The sequence below is a fragment of the Tasmannia lanceolata genome, unplaced genomic scaffold (genome assembly GCF_043159265.1).
Source record: "Tasmannia lanceolata isolate RefF3 unplaced genomic scaffold, GAP_Taslan_0.1 ptg000018l, whole genome shotgun sequence".
Taxonomy (NCBI): Eukaryota; Viridiplantae; Streptophyta; class Magnoliopsida; order Canellales; family Winteraceae; genus Tasmannia; species Tasmannia lanceolata.
In genome coordinates this window covers 11,900,067-11,917,738 of record NW_027518695.1, presented here as the reverse complement: position 1 = coordinate 11,917,738, position 17,672 = coordinate 11,900,067, and the positions used below count along the sequence as shown (strand labels likewise).

Here is a 17,672-nt window from a genome sequence, read left to right as displayed (position 1 = left end):
CGTCTAGGCCTTGCATTACAATTATTTCATAGGGCTTGATTTAAAACCAAGGTTTTAAATTTCCGTTCCGATGCCTATTTCGAACCTCACCGGAATCTGAAATTTCGGCGAAATCTGAAATTTGGTATTAAGCTTCGAAATTTCTGACCGAAATTACCACATTTCAGGGAAATTTCGGTTTCGGTACCCACCGAAATTTAAAACCATGTTTAAAACCACACTTGCACATGTCGTTGTGGGTTTTCTACACGCAAGTAGTAATTGTACTTGGCTTTCAAGAGCATTAATGCCCACTTGCATTAATTGGGCCTTAAAGTAGGTCATGGCATAGGCCTGAAAAATAAATGTGCATTGCTTGAAACTTGGGCCATGTTTGGGGACCGTATTTTTTTTTCATGATAAATGAGTTTCTAAAGTGGTGAGAGAAGGGGGAGAGGGAGGGTAGGATATGAAGTGAATCAAGTGGTAAGGAGACAGTGGAAGAGGGAGGTTAAGAGAGAGGGGGGAGGGGAGAGATGGAGAGCTAGGTTACGAAACAATCATACCAGAGTCAGCTTTACATGAAACAAAGTGTCAACACGGGAGACGTGCAACAAGAATTCCTAAACCCTGAAGGGCAATGCAACTTCTCAGAGTACACATGCCCCAACCTGCAATTAGTTTGGAGGCCTCACCAAACACATCATTTTGTAACCTTCGGCAATCCCAGGACGTAGTTTGGCTTTGCTTAATGTAGTATGAGTGCAACTTCCACACTTAGGGGGGGTATCTGGTATATCTTGTTTGCCCTTATCATTAATATAGTAATTCTTTATTGCATTACTTATCATTAAAGCAATAATCTTTTGTTTCATTCTCCCTACTTTTCGTTGCAGTCTTTATCTTCATCTTTTCGACTTGCCCTTCAGCTGCTAGCTTTACACTAGCATTGCAACCTATCTTTTCTATCCTTTTGTTAATACGGTTGTTCGGGCAACCATACTCCAGAGGGGGCTCATAGGCGGGGAACCCATACCTCCATAATCGCATGATTTGGACAAGTAACTGAACCAGTTGCCTACAAACCTCATCTGTGAGCTATCACAATGTTAGTTTGGTGCTTCAAATCAAAATTTGTTGATCTCATTAAATCATCAATGGTTCTGTCCCACCTGTATACGAACATCGTCAGCCAAGGTGCTTGGAAGACGCAGCCGCATGATCCAGCCCCAAATACACAGGGTGATCCTACCCCTCCAATCTCTACATATATGTTTTATAATTTACCATCCATGTACAGATTGAAGGGTTAGGATCATCCATCATAGATGAAATTTGGGGCACAACCTATTTAGATTTAGGCAATCCATCCAAACAGTTCATTTGTTGGGCCACAAAGTAAATCAGCCTAGATCATCTCTATAGGATGATCCTAACCCTCTGATCTATAGAAGTTTCTATAATTGCGGTCCCTTTACAAGGGTTTAGATCATCTCATGGAAACGATCTACAGGTAGACCTGGCAAACGGGCAGACTGGGCCCGGTTTGACCCGGCCCGTACGGGTCCGGGTCAAACGGGCCGCTTCAAAATGACCGGAAAATTTCACGGGTCACTAAGTTTGGACCCGCACCCAGCCGTACGGGCCGGGTCGACCCGCGGGTCACTCAGTTTTTTTATTTTTGTTTTTTCTGTTTTTTCAAGATTTTTATAAGTATTTGCTAGCCACCTTCTCCAAAGGCTACATCTCGCCCATCCTTTGCAATTATATGTGTTGAGAGATTTGTCTTATTAGACGTGGTAAAAACTATACGAAAATACCATTTCTGGAAAAATGGCTAGCAATAATAAGTACCCAAAGAAGCTAGCAAATAATAATCATAAGGACAAAAGTTTTGGAGGAAAATTACGGAAAAAGTGATGTAAAGTAGAAAAATTAAGGAAAAAGGTACTGAAAATGGGTACCTTTACATGACAATTACCGAAAAAACTACAAAGAAGAGGTTTAGAAATATACTTTGTTTCACTTCTACGGCGCGGGTCCACCCGGACCCGCTCAGTTTTGACGGGCCGGGTTTACCGGCGGGTCAACTTAGAAACTGGTCACAAAATGTTGACCGCGACCCAGAAATTACGGGCGGGCCAGGTCGACCCGTGGGTCCGGGTCAATTCTTGCCAGGTCTATCTACGGGTATGTCCTATTTACGTTCTCGCCCAATAAAGGAACGGTTTAGATCATCCTAAAAAGCAGTTCCCACTTTACATTTAGAAGAAAAAAAAACTCTCCAAATCAATGGTTTGAATCTTTGAAGAAGAGGGCCTACCCTACTTTTAAAAAAATACGTGCAGTCCAAGATATGATTAATATGCTATATTTCATTGTCCCTCTCGAATAATCATTTGAGTCAACCAGCCATCCAATATGTCACGTTCGTCTATTTGTTGATTTGAGATGTTAATCTAGTAAGCATCATTAGGCAATCGAAATTAACAAATAGAGATTTTGTCTTCTAGATTTTGAGTCTTGTAAACGTGGTTAATAATTGAAAAATATTATTAAAAGACGTTTGTTTTAAAATTGTCTCAAACGTGTATGTTTGTCATTTTCATAAAAAATATAAGGGAGCTCTTATTATAAAGAAATTGTTTATTAATTAAGAGAAATTATATGATGAAAGGCCGTATGAACACATACCCATTATCCCATCCTTGATATTTGATCCGGCAGCTCACTTTTTGAGGAGCTGTTGATGGATCAAATATCAAGGGTTGTACCTCTGTCGTATACCTTTACGGGTTTATACGGCCTTTCATCATATAATTTCTCACTAAATAGTATTTTAAAAAAGGGATTAGCTAGGGACTTTTGCAGAAAGGCATTTCGCGGCTAGCTGTTGCATGTGAGAGCAGCTACATAGGCTCACTTTTTAGCAGATTTTGTCTTATTCATTTAATTTATCTTGTTCATTTAATTCATCCGAGTTGGCTTAGGACTGCAACAGGGTCAGGTTGGGTCAGGATTTTCAAAACCCTAGCCCAACCCTGGATCCCATTATCTCGGCACTGACCCTGAGTTAGGGCCGAAAAACCTCAACCCATTGCCCGCCCTACAGGGCTCAGTGCTGGCCCTGGCCCGCCCTGATTGGGCAAGGCCGGGCCGGGCCGGCCCTAATTGACCCTAGTGCAAATACCTATTAAGAGTGCCAAAAATAAAGCAACCACTTATCATATAGAACAAAATGATCAATAAACAGAGAAATGAACAAAATAAGATAATATGAATTCAACAACATGGCGGGCAACAGAGACAATTAATAATAATAATCTAAAGAAACATCAGTCCAAGATAATAGAAAACATTAGCAAAAGAAACATGCACATATGGTTCAATTCTATAATAGAAAACTTAACGTCGGGCGGGGTCAGGATACCCGAGGCATTAACCCAGAACCTGACCCTACCTGAGTCAGGGGTCTAAAAAATGAACCCTGACCCGCCCTCAGGGTTGGAAAATCCAGCCCTGACATTGTTCAGGGCGGGTCAAGGCCAAACTTGCACCCCTCTGTTGGCTGCTCACTCATGCAACAGTCAATCACAAACTCAGCTTGTCTTTTTCTTTTTTAATCGCCTTTTGACAGCTTTTTGGGAGCTCTATATCCTTTTCACAGCTCTTTAATTAGTAAAGGACAAGCTAGTTACTGAAAATATTAAAACATGGTTTTGTTGATATCATTTCCCTTTTTATATTATAACTAGATTTTTGTATGCCGTCAGTTTTTCTCTACAAATATATCGAAGGCTTATGATCATCCTATATCGATGTGGGACCAACACATAAATGGATTTAGGCTAGGGAAATTATATATTTAACCCCCTTTTCTTCCTTGGGCCACTTGTTTGTAGTCTAATAAGTTAATCATGAATAGGACTGCAACTTGGGTTTGGTTTTACCCCACTCGTGCCAACCGGGTTTAGGAATCTCGAGTTTTTTAAAAAATAAACCGACCCGATCCAACCCGAGATAGCTCCTAGGATAGGGTAGGGTTCTAGAAAACCCGACCGGAGTTGAAACTGTAGTGTGAAGCCCTAGGTATCCGAAGGAAAATTAAGGCTGGTGAGAGTGCAGGTGGGGACCACTTTTTCCAATAATCCACCCCTTTCATTGTTATGCCTTTTATTTTAGGCTTTTAGTATTTAACTTTTTGTACCTCGAATTTTTTGGGTATGCTGATATCAAAATTGAACTCGTGAGCTTAAAATCACAACCCTAGTATTGAGTGTCACATATTAAGGCTAACCCACTCTACCCATTCTTTCTACCTAGTGTATCTCTATATATAGGGGCTGGAGGTAACAAACTTGGTATTCCAAAATAGATACCTTGGGTGTAATGCTTCAAGCAACCTTGCTTCACCTAATTTACCTCTAACAACATGTTCTCCATACCAAGTGGGGATTTACCTCGTTGAAAGTTAGTTACTAAAATATAGCATACCCTCGACTAAAGTGATTTACGAATGCTCCTCTTGTAATAGCTTGGTGATGAGTAGTTGCCAGTGACCTCTGAAATATTCTCTTCCCAAATTTACTGAACCGAAATCCCTATCTTCCTCTGATCACATTATGAATATTGTCTTTCTATGATCATGTTCTGGAAATTTTATTGCTATGAATTCCAAGTTGAGGCATTATTATTTTAAACAATGAGAAATCTGCTAAAACTAGATTTCATTTGGCCAATTGAGCATGTTTAAATCATATCACTTGTTTTCATTTGTTTGCATGAAGATATGTGCAACAATGTTGGTATGAATATATTTGTCAATTTTCAAAAAAAAAAAAAAAGTGCGACAATGTGAAAAAACCCGACCCGGCCCGATAAACTATCTCGAGTAGCGCCGAATCGTGGGTTTTTGAGAAAAAAGCCCGACCTGGCCCGGCCCGAGATAGTTTCCTATGTAGGGTAGGGTTTTAGAAAACCCAACCCGAGTTGCAACCCAAGCTCATAAATACACTAAGAGGGGGCTGGCCCAAGAAAAAATAGCCTATGCAATTATGTGGGCCCCACTGTATGGCTCGTGTAGCTACATGCACAGCCAAGCGTATAAAAACTGTAGCCATCTATCAGATTGATATCACAACAGTTTTTAGTTAAAATCTCTAACCTCTCTCCCTTGAAAAAAAAAACTCGTCAAGCTTTCCGAGATTTCCGAAGTTAAATAAAGGCAACTGCTGTGAACAAAGCACACGTCTTCTACTTTTTCCTTCTTCTTTACGTCACTCTACAAAGAATCAAGATTAGGTTTTTTTAAGAACAGGTTTTTTTATTTGGGTTTTCGTTAATTGTAGGGTTTTTAAAGGAAAGGTTAGTTTTCTTTTTTCGATTTAGGGTTCGCTTAAAAATTACGTTTTTCGATCTGGGTTTTCTTTAGATTTGTTATTTTTGACGTGGGTCTGCTTTGCTTTGTGAGAATGAGGGAAAAGCTAGGGTTTTTCATATGGGTTTTGTTTTTGTGGGGTTATTGTTATGGTAAATTTGTGGTGGAGAAGAACAGTTTGAGAGTGACTTCTCCTGATGAATTAAAAGATGTTTATGAGTGTGCAATTGGGAATTTTGGGGTTCCTCAATATGGAGGAACTATGGTTGGGATGGTGGTTTCTCCAAAGGCAAATCAAAAGGCATGCAAGGGTTTTGATGAGGTTGATATCTCTTTTGAGTCTAAGCCTGGTGGCCTTCCCATATTTCTTCTTGTTGAAAGAGGAGGTGAGCTCTTATTTGTATTCTTAATTGATGTTTATAGGGTTTGCTTCATGTTGTAATTGGGGCAATTTTTATATGGAGATGATATCAGCACAACCATGTTTTGATAATTGCACGAAACCAGTTTGTCTTTTCTTTTTTAATTGGGTTGTGAGAGCTTTTCGAAGGTTAGCTCTTCTTTGTATTCGTAATTGATGTTTGTAGGGTTTACTTCCTGTTGTAATTGGGGGCAATTTTTATATGGAATTGATATCAGCACAACCGTGTTTTAATAATTGCACAAACCCAGTTTGTCTTTTCTTTTTTTAATTAGGTTGTGAGAGCTTTTTATGAACTGTAATAACCTTGGTTGGCTCTTTAAATATTAAAAGACAAGATGAGTTAGTGCAATTATCAAAACATGGTTGTGCTGATATCATTTCCCTTTTTATAAATTTCAGTAATTTAAATATGGGTTTAGGTAACTGAATTTTTTTTCATAAGAGTTGCATCTGTTGTTTTGCTATTTTTCTTCAATGCTTTTTTTTATCATACTAATCGTTACTTCCTATTTGGCCTGAAAACTCACTTTGGATGCTAGGTTCTTTTCACTTCCCAAATTTAAGGGAAGGCTTCCCTGACACGTTCTCTGTGTTTCCGCTTAATTAAGAGTAGATTTTTTTTTAGGTGATTATTCTTCGTAAAAGAATTTTTTTCTTGTGATAATGATCAAGTAGTGTATTTAAAAAAGAGTGCATTAAAAATTGAAAACACAAGTTTCGAATGAAAATTATGTGTATCTTTTCCCAAAAACTAACATTAAATATACATGAATAAAACATGTGAAACTATAAATCTCTTAAACTTGTAATTCTAATTAGTTACGAACTCTTTTTTTCTACTTGTAATCGTTACATATATTAACCATTCCTCTCTAACCTAGTACAATCCTAATCATCCTATGCATTTCTTATTGCCTTCCAATAAGGCTTATTATATGTTTTTCATGTTGACTTTCAAAGGTGCTTCCCACACATTTTCTGTTTACTTTCTTTAGAACTTTTCACTTCCTGCATTTTCTCCTTTCTAAACCCATTGCTTCCCGCTTTCCGCATCGCTTCTCCCACTTGCTTCTCATTCTAGAAACTATGGTTTTGATCTTCATTATATGATTCTGGGTTATATTATTCCTCTATTGAAGTGATGATTGGGTATTTGATGATGTTCTTAGCATGGGTGGATGGATTTCATATATATGTGATTATTCATTCCTTTTTGGGTATTGTGCTTTCTTTCTTCAACTGAAATCGAGTACCACTGACTTCCTTACTATGGTATAGTGTTGTTCTAAATTGGGAAACGAATTGATGAATTCTTAATTCAACAAATATTTGCCTAGATTATTCTAATATATCAAATTATGGTAAAAATATCCACTTGTCTCCTTCTAATGACTGGTTGCTGAACTTCCTTTCTCGTGATATTTGGGGCAACATTGTTTCGATGACGGATATTTGCTTATTGCAAAGCGCGCAATTTTTGGTCCTTTTTTTCTTTTCAAAGGCTTGTGTTATATCCCATCTGTTCTAGAATAAATTTGCAAGACTATCGATTTTGCACAGTTTTTTGAGCTGAGTATATGAGTTTACTATGAACAGACTGTTACTTTACATTAAAGGCATGGAATGCACAGAAGGCTGGGGCAGCTGCTATCCTCGTTGCAGACAGTAAGATAGAACCTTTAATAACCATGGACACTCCTGAAGAAGAGAACTATGGGGCAGAGTATCTACAAAACATCTCTATCCCCTCAGCACTTATTAGCAAAACCCTTGGGGATGCCATTTTGAAAGCTTTATCAAACGGCGAAATGGTTAACATAAATTTAGATTGGAGGGAATCTCTTCCACATCCTGATGAGCGTGTCGAGTATGAGTTTTGGACAAACAGCAATGACGAGTGTGGGCCCAAGTGTGAGAGTCAGATGGAATTTGTCAAAAATTTCAAAGGAGCGGCACAGATACTTGAGAAGAAGGGCTATACTCAGTTCACCCCGCATTACATAACTTGGTACTGCCCTGAGGCTTTTATTTTGAGCAAGCAATGCAAATCACAGTGCATAAACCACGGGAGATATTGTGCTCCGGATCCTGAACAGGACTTCAGCCGAGGGTATGATGGGAAAGACGTTGTAATACAAAACTTGCGTCAGGCTTGCTTGCATAAAGTTGCTAATGAAAGTGGAAAGCCTTGGCTTTGGTGGGATTATGTCACTGACTTTGCTATTAGATGTCCAATGAAAGAAAAAAAATACACCAAGGAATGTGCAGAACAAGTGATCCAATCTCTCAGTAGGTTTAAACTTTGAAGATTCCATGTATTATTATATGTTACCTTTATCTAATAACTATTTTTGCTAATGTGTTCTATGTGTGGATGTTAATAGGTATTGATCTCAAGAAGATAGATAAATGTATTGGAGATCCTGATGCAGATGCAGAGAACCCAGTGCTGAAAGCAGAACAGGATGCACAGGTTCTGTTTTTAACTGATTATTTCTTAATGTTTCATCATTGTACCATATCGTGTTTTTTTTATAATTTTTCTTTTTACTGACCTTTTGACAATTATCTGAATCTTGTGATTGTTGATATCAGATTGGTAGGGGCTCTCGTGGGGATGTGACTATATTGCCAACCCTTGTAATCAATGACAGACAGTATAGAGGTTTGCAGCTGATTTTAATGATTTCTTCTGCAGTGATGTGCTAGATGTCCTTCTTAAATATATGTGTGTGGTGTGCGCTTGTGCCTCTCTCTCTCTCTCTCTCTCTCTCTCTCTCTCTCTCTCTCTCTCTATATATATATATATATATATATATATATATATATATATATATAGCAAAAGAGAAAAGGAGAGAATTATTTGAATTTCTTCCAAAATTCTAATAGCATTACACATCACTTTTTTTTGCTTTTGTTAACAAAGGCCCCCATTAAAGCCCTATATTTTCAATCCTACCCTCTTCATACCTATTTTACCCTTCTTTATGAATTTTTTATTATACATTTTGTCCACAAAGTCAACATGGTGGCGTCTTTGCAAAATTACGGATTAGGTGCATATGTTACATAATACTACGGATTTTTGTGAACATATTACATAATACTACGGATTTCCGGGCACCTTAAGAGGAACAACATATAATGGAGACCTCTATAGATTGGAGGGCTAGGATCAGCCTATGGAAATGATTTTACGGGCACGACCTATTTCTGTTGTGTTCCATCACATGGACGGTTTGGATCAACCTATGATGTGGTCCGTATAGTTCTTTGTCAGCCCGTGCATCGCACGGGGTTTTTTACTAGTATATATATATGTGTGTGTGTGTGTGTGTGTGTGGCGGGCGTGCGCGCATGTTGGATGCAGAGTTTTATGCATGCTCTGGACTGGTTTCAGGTAAGTTTGACAAAGGCGCGGTCCTCAAGGCCATCTGCTCAGGTTTCGAAGAGACGACTGAACCAATTGTTTGTTTGAGCGATGGTAAGGGATCTCTGTGGATCTCCTTGGTTACTGTAGCTTGGTTTTGGATTACTGGCCTTCATATTAATTTTTTGAATTGACGTATACATAGGAATTGAAACAAATGAGTGCTTGGACAATAATGGTGGATGCTGGCAGGATAAGGCTGCTAACGTTACTGCCTGCAAGGTATTCTATTAAGTGTTATTTTACCGTCTAAAGCTTTTCTCGTCGGGCCCTAGGCTATATTTTTTGTAATTCATTCTGATATTCTAAATATGCATTTGATTGTAGGATACTTTTCGGGGAAGAGTGTGTGAATGCCCTGTTGTGGATGGTGTGAAGTTTGTGGGTGATGGGTACACCCATTGTGAAGGTAAACTTCAACCTTAGAATGTTTTATGTTACAAAAATGGAAAGGGGAACCTCTGATTTAGCCGAGACTCTGAATTTCAGTAGACACATGGGTCAACACGTATCGACACTCCTTTCGAAACTTGTAAACGTACTGGTAGAACTGTCGGACTTAATGTGGGCTCATCAAAACGTTATTGTAATATGTCAAGTGAAATATTTGTGTTTACCTCCTCTTTTATCATTAACTCTTATTTTATTGTTAGCTCTTCTTTAACTTATATTTGTTACTATCCCTACCCCTAAAGCAAAGACACTAAACAAACACTTCATCCAATATTATATTCATTATATCCTACTGGTCTTTCTTTCTCGGTACACATTAGAGACTGATGGTAACTAGATTAGATTGATAAATGCATTGTTATTTGAATATCTCATGTTTCTTTAAGACGTATAGTTGCTTTGTCTTAAGATTTATTAATTTGATAAATGAATACCATATTTATTTTGTTTATAATTAGTAATCAGTAATTTTATATGTAAGTACATGTCTGGGTGTCACTGTTTCTAGATTTTTAGGGGTTGCTGTGTCAGACACCTTGTATACATGTTGATACTCGGCACGCAAATCCGTGTCCACAGATCATAGCCCGGAACTGTTTATGCTCCATTGCATCTTTCTCCATAATTTCATATTAAAAAATGCCAAATACCGAGCTCATAAATCATTATATTACCATCACTAAAAATATCATTATATTACCACTTTTTAGAATTCTTAATTCTTAATTGCCTAGATAAGATATTCTTATAATCTTATCTAGTTCTTTTCCTAGAGTAATTTGAATTGGGCTTGTTTAGACAAACCCGAAGTTGGTAAAATATTAAGTGTGTAATTTGCTGAAAACCTTTTACAGTCTCTGGTGCTGGACGCTGTGAAATTAATAATGGAGGCTGTTGGAAGAAAACCCAAGATGGAAGGACTTACTCTGCCTGTGTTGTAAGTGCATCAAAGTTCTTCTCTTAATCATGAGCATTTTTTGTGATTATACTTTCACTGACTTTGTAATCAATATGCAGGAGGACCATTCCAAGGGCTGCAAATGCCCAGAAGGATTTAAAGGGGATGGTATCAACACATGTGAAGGTAAGGTTTTCACATGCATAAAACAAGGAAATTGGCTCATCTCCATGATTAGGACTCTTGGACTAGTTGAGGCAGCTGCCCTTGGTTCAAATTTTTTTTGGGACCATCATCTTAGTTGTGAAGTCTACAATGTGACCATTTGATTAAAAAAGAAAGTCTTCTGCAACTTAGGCATGGACATATGTGCTGGTATTAGCCATGGAAAATGGGCTTGGCACATCCAACACACTGCTAGTCTGCTACATCCATGTACAGTTATAGAATGTCTTGGAAGATGTATTTTGGGAAGATTATTGAGAGATGTATTATGGGAGCTGATAATTATATACCCTTGTTTTGGTACAGTATATCCCCCTTTGTTTTAAATCCTTGTGTCCATTCCTTCAATTGTTTGGGAATTGTGACATCAGATTGAAGTTCTTAAAATACTGATAGGTCGTAGGAGTGTTGCTACCAGCCCCTATATGTGATTCTGTACATATGGTTCATAAAGGTTCTGGATTTAATAAAGTTTATCCTGATAAATAAAATTGCATCCTTAACAAAAGATAAACAAAAATGCACAAAACTGGACAGAGAGCAAATATATATATATATATATATATATATCATTGAAAACATGTGTGCTTGAAAACAAATTTCAAAAAGAGAAAAATACATCAAGTCTCTTTACCCCTTGCTGTATCGACCCTGTATCCAACATTTGTTTCTGATTTGTATGGGACATCACCATTTTTTGAAAAGTGGCGTGTCCTTGTGACATAAAGAAAAACTATTATCGAAATCCAATGTATTTTTATTGATGAAAATTGTTGTGATTCTTGATATCGTGATCTCAAGTTTACCCATAGTACAATTTTTGAAAAGTGGTGTGTCCTTTTTACATAAAGAAACAACTGTAATCCAAATCCCACTGTATTTTATTTTTATTGATGAATATTGTTGCGGAATTAGATATCGTGATCTCAAGTTTAAATCCTCTTAGGCAGAGTGTTTTGCTTATGGGTTCTGATCTGAAGCTTTAATGAACTCCTCATAACTTCTATTAGTAATCAATGATGACAAAAGTGGTATGGGCTAAACTCTTAACTTCATGTGCTTGATCATTTCAGATGTGGATGAGTGCAAAGAAAAGGTTGCTTGTCAATGCCCAGAGTGCAAGTGCAAGAACACATGGGGAAGTTACGAGTGCACTTGCGGTGATCTTCTGTACATGAGAGAGCATGACACATGTATAGGTGAGTATCCAAAGGCAATTTTTTGAGTTTTAGAATATGCCAAAGTACCGAAGTATTCATGGAATTAATGAAGTATATCTGACAAATTTTGAATATAAGAAAATGATCTCGATATGTCTCATTAATTTAAAAATACTCATTTAAATCTGGCCAATTATAGTCCAGGACGGGATTGACCCTCTAGCTCAATGGTCAAGATTTTTTCAACTTGGAGGTCGGAGGTTCAATCCCAGCTTACCTATATATATATATATATGAGAAAAGTGTAGCTACACATACGTGTAGCTAACTTAGCTATACCGACGCCTTAAAATACAGTGGGCCCCACATTGTTTCGGTGATGCAAACCATTCATTTGATGGGCCCTCACATAGATAGGGTGTGCCCAAAAAATCAGCTCCACAGGATCATCCCAACCCTACGATTTGTGGAGGCAAAAATGGACGTGTAAAAGCCTTCACAAATCTGTCCAGTTTTGCCTCCACAGTTTGAAGGGTTGGGATCATCCAATAGAGCTGATTTTTTGGGCACACCCTATCAATGTGAGGGCCTATCAAATGAATGGTTTGGATCACCCAAACAATGTGGGCCCACTGTATTTTAAGCCGTCGGTGTAGCTAAGTTAGTTACACGTATGTGTAGCTTCACTTAACTCTCTCTCTCTCTCTCTCTCTCTCTCTCTCTCTATATATATATATATATATATATATATATATATATATGAGAAAACATTTTCTACACACTAGTGTAGATAAGTTATCTACACACTAGCTTAAAATACACCAGGGGCCACATTGTGTGGGTGATCCAAAGCATTCATTTGATGGGCCCTCACATAGATAGGGTGTGCCCAAAAAATCATCTTCATAGGATCATCCTAACCCTTCTAACCATGGAGGCAAAAAATGGACAGATTTGTGAAGGTTTATACACGTCCATTTTACCTCCACAAATTGTAGTGTTGGGATGATCCTATGGAGCTGATTTTTTGTGAACACCCTATCTATGTGAGGGCCAATCAAATGAATGGTTTGGATCACCCAAACAATGTGGGCCCCCACTGTATTTTAAGCTAGTGTGTAGATAACTTATCTACACTTGTGTGTAAAAACAGTTTTCTCACCCATATATGAGAAAACATATATATATATATATATATATATATATATATATAGAGAGAGAGAGAGAGAGAGAGAGAGAGAACGGTTTTTACACGCGTGTAGATAAGTTACCTACACACTAGCTTAAAATACAGTGGAGGGCATATTGTTTGGGTGATCCAAACCATTCATTTGATTGGCCCTCACATAGATAGGGTGTCCACAAAAAATCAGCTCCATAGGATCATCCCAACCCTACGATTTGTGGAGGTAAAATGGACATGTATAAACCTTCACAAATCTGTCCATTTTTTGCCTCCACGGTTTGAAGGGTTAGGATGATCCTATGGAGCTGATTGTTTGGGCACACCCTATCTATGTGAGGGCTCATCAAATGAATACTTTGGATCACCACAATGTGGGCCCCCACTGTATTTTAAGCTAGTGTGTAGATAACTTATCTACACTGGTGTGTAGAAACCGTTTTCTCATATATATATATAGGGAGACGATATTTTCACCCTCCTGCATGCGCCCCCCTTATTACGTGATTTGACGTGAACAGTGGGCAACTTCAACGCTTTTTGACGTCAAATCACGTTAAAAGGGGGGCGCATGCGAATATACAGAAAACTGTTTCTGCACTCGAGCGCAAGCTTATCTGCGCTAGAGTGCTGAAAGCAGGGGTGGACCCACATTTTTGGGTGATCCAAAGCATTCATTTGGGCGTCCCTATCATAGAGAGGGTGTGTACCGAAAATCAGCTCCATTGGATCATCTTAACCCTTCCATTTGTGAAGGTAAAAATGGACAGTTTGTCCACAAATTTGCCCATTTCCCCGCACAAATGGAAGGGTTAGGATGATCCAATGGAGCTGATTTTTTGTGGACACCCTATCTATGATAGGGCCCATCAAATGAATGCTTTGGAGTTTGGATCCCCCCCACCCAAAAAAAAATGTGGGCCCACCCTGTTTCTGCATTCGAGCGCCGATAAGCTTATCTGCGCTCAAGCACAGGAACAGTAAGCCCACACACACACACATACACACAGAGAGAGAGTGGCAACGTTCTTTTTACTATTACAAAACATGGTATTTTCTTTGGTAGAATACAAATTTTGAATTTTAATATTTCAAAAGAATAAAGTTCTTTTGAATTTTGTATTTTAATATTTCAAAAGAATAAAGTATGGCAACGTTCTTTGCTATTTTGGGCGGCCCAGTGCACGAGGATCCTGCCATTGCGGGGTCTAGGGAGAGCTAGATGTACGCAGCCTTACCCTTGCTTTGCAGAAACGTTGTTTCCGTGACTCGAACCCATGAACACCAGGTCACAATGGAGCAACCTTACCGTTGCGCCAAGGCAACGTTCTTTGGTAGAATACAAAATTTTGAATTTTAATTGTGAGGCCTCTCCTCGCCAATAAAGTTACTGCCCTCACTATCGCTTGGGCAAAGGCTATTCCTTGCTTCAGATTTTTGTCTACCCATGACCTATGGTATGGGTGGAAGGAAATTTGCAATAGCTCAGAGTCGAGCTCCAAGATAGTGCAGGTTTGGAAACCTCCTGATCCGGGTTTCTTAAAATTGATATTTGATGGGTCTAGTATGGGAAATCTGGGTCCTTCGGGAATTGGAGGTGTCCTTAGAGATGAGAATGGAACGGTAAGATGGGCTTTCTTGGAACCGACAAGGATAGTGGACTCTAGTGAAGCGAAAGTTCGAGTGGCATTCCAAGGAATCAAGCTCCTTGGGAACGAGATCTTGGACAAAGTGATAGTAGAAGGGGATTCTCTCAACGTTATAAGATGGCTTAGTGGTGCTCACCCTTATCCATGGACTTGGAGGTGTCCTTAGAGATGAGAATGGAACAGTAAGATGGGCTTTCTCGGAACCGACAGGGATAGTGGACTCTAGTGAAGCGAAAGTTCGAGCGGCATTCCAAGGAATCAAGCTCCTTGGGAACGAGATCTTGGACAAAGTGATAGTAGAAGGGGATTCTCTCAACGTTATAAGATGGCTTAGTGGTGCCCACCCTTATCCATGGAAGTAGCTGATAGGTTAGCTAGGGAAGGGGTCTCGAAAAAGGAGTTCGAGCTTTTTTATGTTCTTCCCTCCTTGATTTTTGTATTCCTCCCCTTTTTGGGGATGCTTTTCCCTTTCCCTTGTATGTATGTCTGTGTTTTGATTTGTTTGGACCATCTCAGTCTCCTCCTCTAATGGAATCTTTGCCATTCAAGGTTACTAGAGCTCTTGAGGCAAGGATACAGGGTGAATACGGGTGAATACAGATGACAAGAGTTATGTTTTATTGTAAAATCTTTGGCACTGATTCACTGCTCATGTTCAAGCTTCTGGTATGACAGAAATGATTATAATCATTAAAAAATACCTCGATAATTTCTCAATATTGAATTGGAGTCATCTTTGTCCATTCTTGAAGGGAATTGCTAGCGTCCATCCCAAATGGCATTTCGCGGCTGGTCTATCGATGTCAAACCAGCCACCTCGTGAATGGAGACAAAAGCTGTTGTCTTCATTCACAAGGTGGCTGGTCTGACATGCGACAAACCAGCCGCGAAATGCCTTTTGTGATGGACCCTAGCAAATCCCTTCTTGAAATTTGGATATTCTAGTATAGTGCCCTTCTTTCCAGTATTTTTGTGTACCCCTTAATTTCTCCTGTTGGAAATGGTGCAGGCAAGTCGTATACAACAGAGTCGAGCTTGAACTTTATATGGGTCATTTTCTTCGGCTTGGTTGCTACTGGAGTTGGAGGTTATGCTGTGTACAAGTACAGAATTCGGGTAAGCCATTATCTACTAGTAATCATTCTAATTTCGGTCTGTGGTTCTGTGTTCAGAACTTTTTTCTTGTCTTCACTTATTTTCCTAATTAAGTAGATTATTGCATCAAACGAGGGAGCTGCTTGTTTGGATGAGCTTGATTAGTGTTTCTCAAGTTTACACTCGATTGGCTTGGGAATTTTCACTTTGCGTAAACAACCAAATTAAATAGGGTTTTTTTTCTAATTTTGTACACTAGAGAGTTTACTCAACTTGGGAGTTCTTAAAATAGTGATATTATATGATGAAAGCCTTTATGAACATGTACTCATCATCCCATCCTTGATATTTGATCCAACAGCAGCTCACTTTTTGAGGAGCTGTTGTTGGATCAAATATCAAGGGTGCTACCTTTACGGTACCACCTTTACATGTTCATACGGCCTTTCATCATATAATTTCTCCTTAAAATATATGTCCAAGTTCTATTGCCTAACCTTACTCGTCCAAGTTGCCGTCTTTGACTCCACATGGTGATGACCTCTTAAAACCAACTCTAGTCTAGAGATTCTAGACAACTTCCTCTCCAACCCCAGTCTGATCTCAAGTTGAGGAAATTGTATGATTCGATAGTCGAAACTGTTTAGAGTTGCATTACTGAAGCATATAAGCGTTATATTATTTATTAGGTTTACATAAAAAAGCATTGTAATTTGCTCTAGCAGTGCACTATTATGACTCAAAAAAATATCCTGATGTTGTGAATTTGACAGAGATACATGGATTCAGAGATCCGGGCCATCATGGCTCAGTACATGCCACTGGACAATCAAGGAGAGACCCCCAATCACATTCACCATGGAGACGTCTAAATAGCTTCAAAATTAGAAATTCCCCATCTTTGTTCCGTTCCTGAGAGATTCCCATGTCTATTTGATTATGGGCCATGTTTCTATGAGGCTATCTCTCATACTTTTCTTTTGTGCATGATGTGGACAGACCTGATGATTTCCTGTAAATTCGAAGATAATCTATGCACCCAAATTAGATGAGAGCATTTTTCTGCCTTCTCGCTATATATAAAAGCTACGCCTTGAATTATATACGTGTATGAGAGCTGCCTCTCTGTCTCGTCTCTATCTTGGGCTAATCTAGTTGTAATTCATTTGAAGCCCCTCATATCAGTGAGAGCTCCTTTTATTAAAACGAGGGGAGATTGAGACTAAAAAAGATTAAAATCACTACTCCTTTTCATTTCATTTTGCAATTGCTCTGCTAAGATATGTAGATTTGGCTATTGTCAGTCCCGCCCTCTGCACTAGAGCCTTGTTTGTTTTGGATGGTCCAAAACTGATTATTTTACTGGAAATTGCATCTAATTTTAGGCCAATGAAACAGTTTTGGGCAATCCTAATACCCAATAATTAGATTAGATGTGATGTGAAGGGCTATATCAAGGCTTATTGGATGGTAAGGTTGGATCAACTAAAGCTGACTCTCATGTAATAGTTGTACTGCGATTCGGGTGTCTCCTTGTGAAGCATAAATGTAGGGCCTTGTTTGGTACCTGCAAGTGGCTAAAAAACAAGGAAAAAACTAAATCATATTTTTGGGTGCAGTTTTATGTTTCCTTCTTTTTCAGGGTGTTCTTACACCCTCCTCACTCAGTCCCTCTCCCACCCTCCCTTGCCATTGGGTAAGCTAATATTCCAGGGAAAAAAATCATGGTGGGCAAGACTACACAGGTTGTCTGTTCCACATGCATGTCGTAGCACCCCTCCCTGGCCATCATGCCCAGA

General features: G+C 38.8%; 1 protein-coding gene across 1 annotated transcript; it reads left to right on the top strand.

Moving 5' to 3' along the window:
- Nucleotides 1-5,118: 5,118 nt before the first annotated feature.
- Nucleotides 5,119-16,974, top strand: LOC143849387 (vacuolar-sorting receptor 1-like). Its single transcript, XM_077358394.1, has 12 exons — nucleotides 5,119-5,742; nucleotides 7,377-8,069; nucleotides 8,165-8,253; nucleotides 8,376-8,445; nucleotides 9,181-9,264; nucleotides 9,356-9,432; nucleotides 9,538-9,619; nucleotides 10,518-10,600; nucleotides 10,681-10,747; nucleotides 11,860-11,985; nucleotides 15,788-15,894; nucleotides 16,647-16,974. Exons 1-12 carry the CDS (start codon nucleotides 5,451-5,453, stop codon nucleotides 16,743-16,745), a joined length of 1,869 nt encoding a protein of 622 aa, XP_077214509.1. The 5' UTR covers nucleotides 5,119-5,450; the 3' UTR covers nucleotides 16,746-16,974.
- The last annotated feature ends 698 nt before the right edge of the window (nucleotides 16,975-17,672 follow it).

Coding starts and splice junctions, on each gene's coding strand:
- LOC143849387 (XM_077358394.1), top strand. CDS start 5,451: ATGAGGGAAAAGCTAGGGTTTTTCATATGGGTTTTGTTTTTGTGGGGT. Junction 8,254..8,375: donor AAGCAGAACAGGATGCACAG/GTTCTGTTTTTA, acceptor TGTTGATATCAG/ATTGGTAGGGGCTCTCGTGG. Junction 9,265..9,355: donor AATTGTTTGTTTGAGCGATG/GTAAGGGATCTC, acceptor ACGTATACATAG/GAATTGAAACAAATGAGTGC.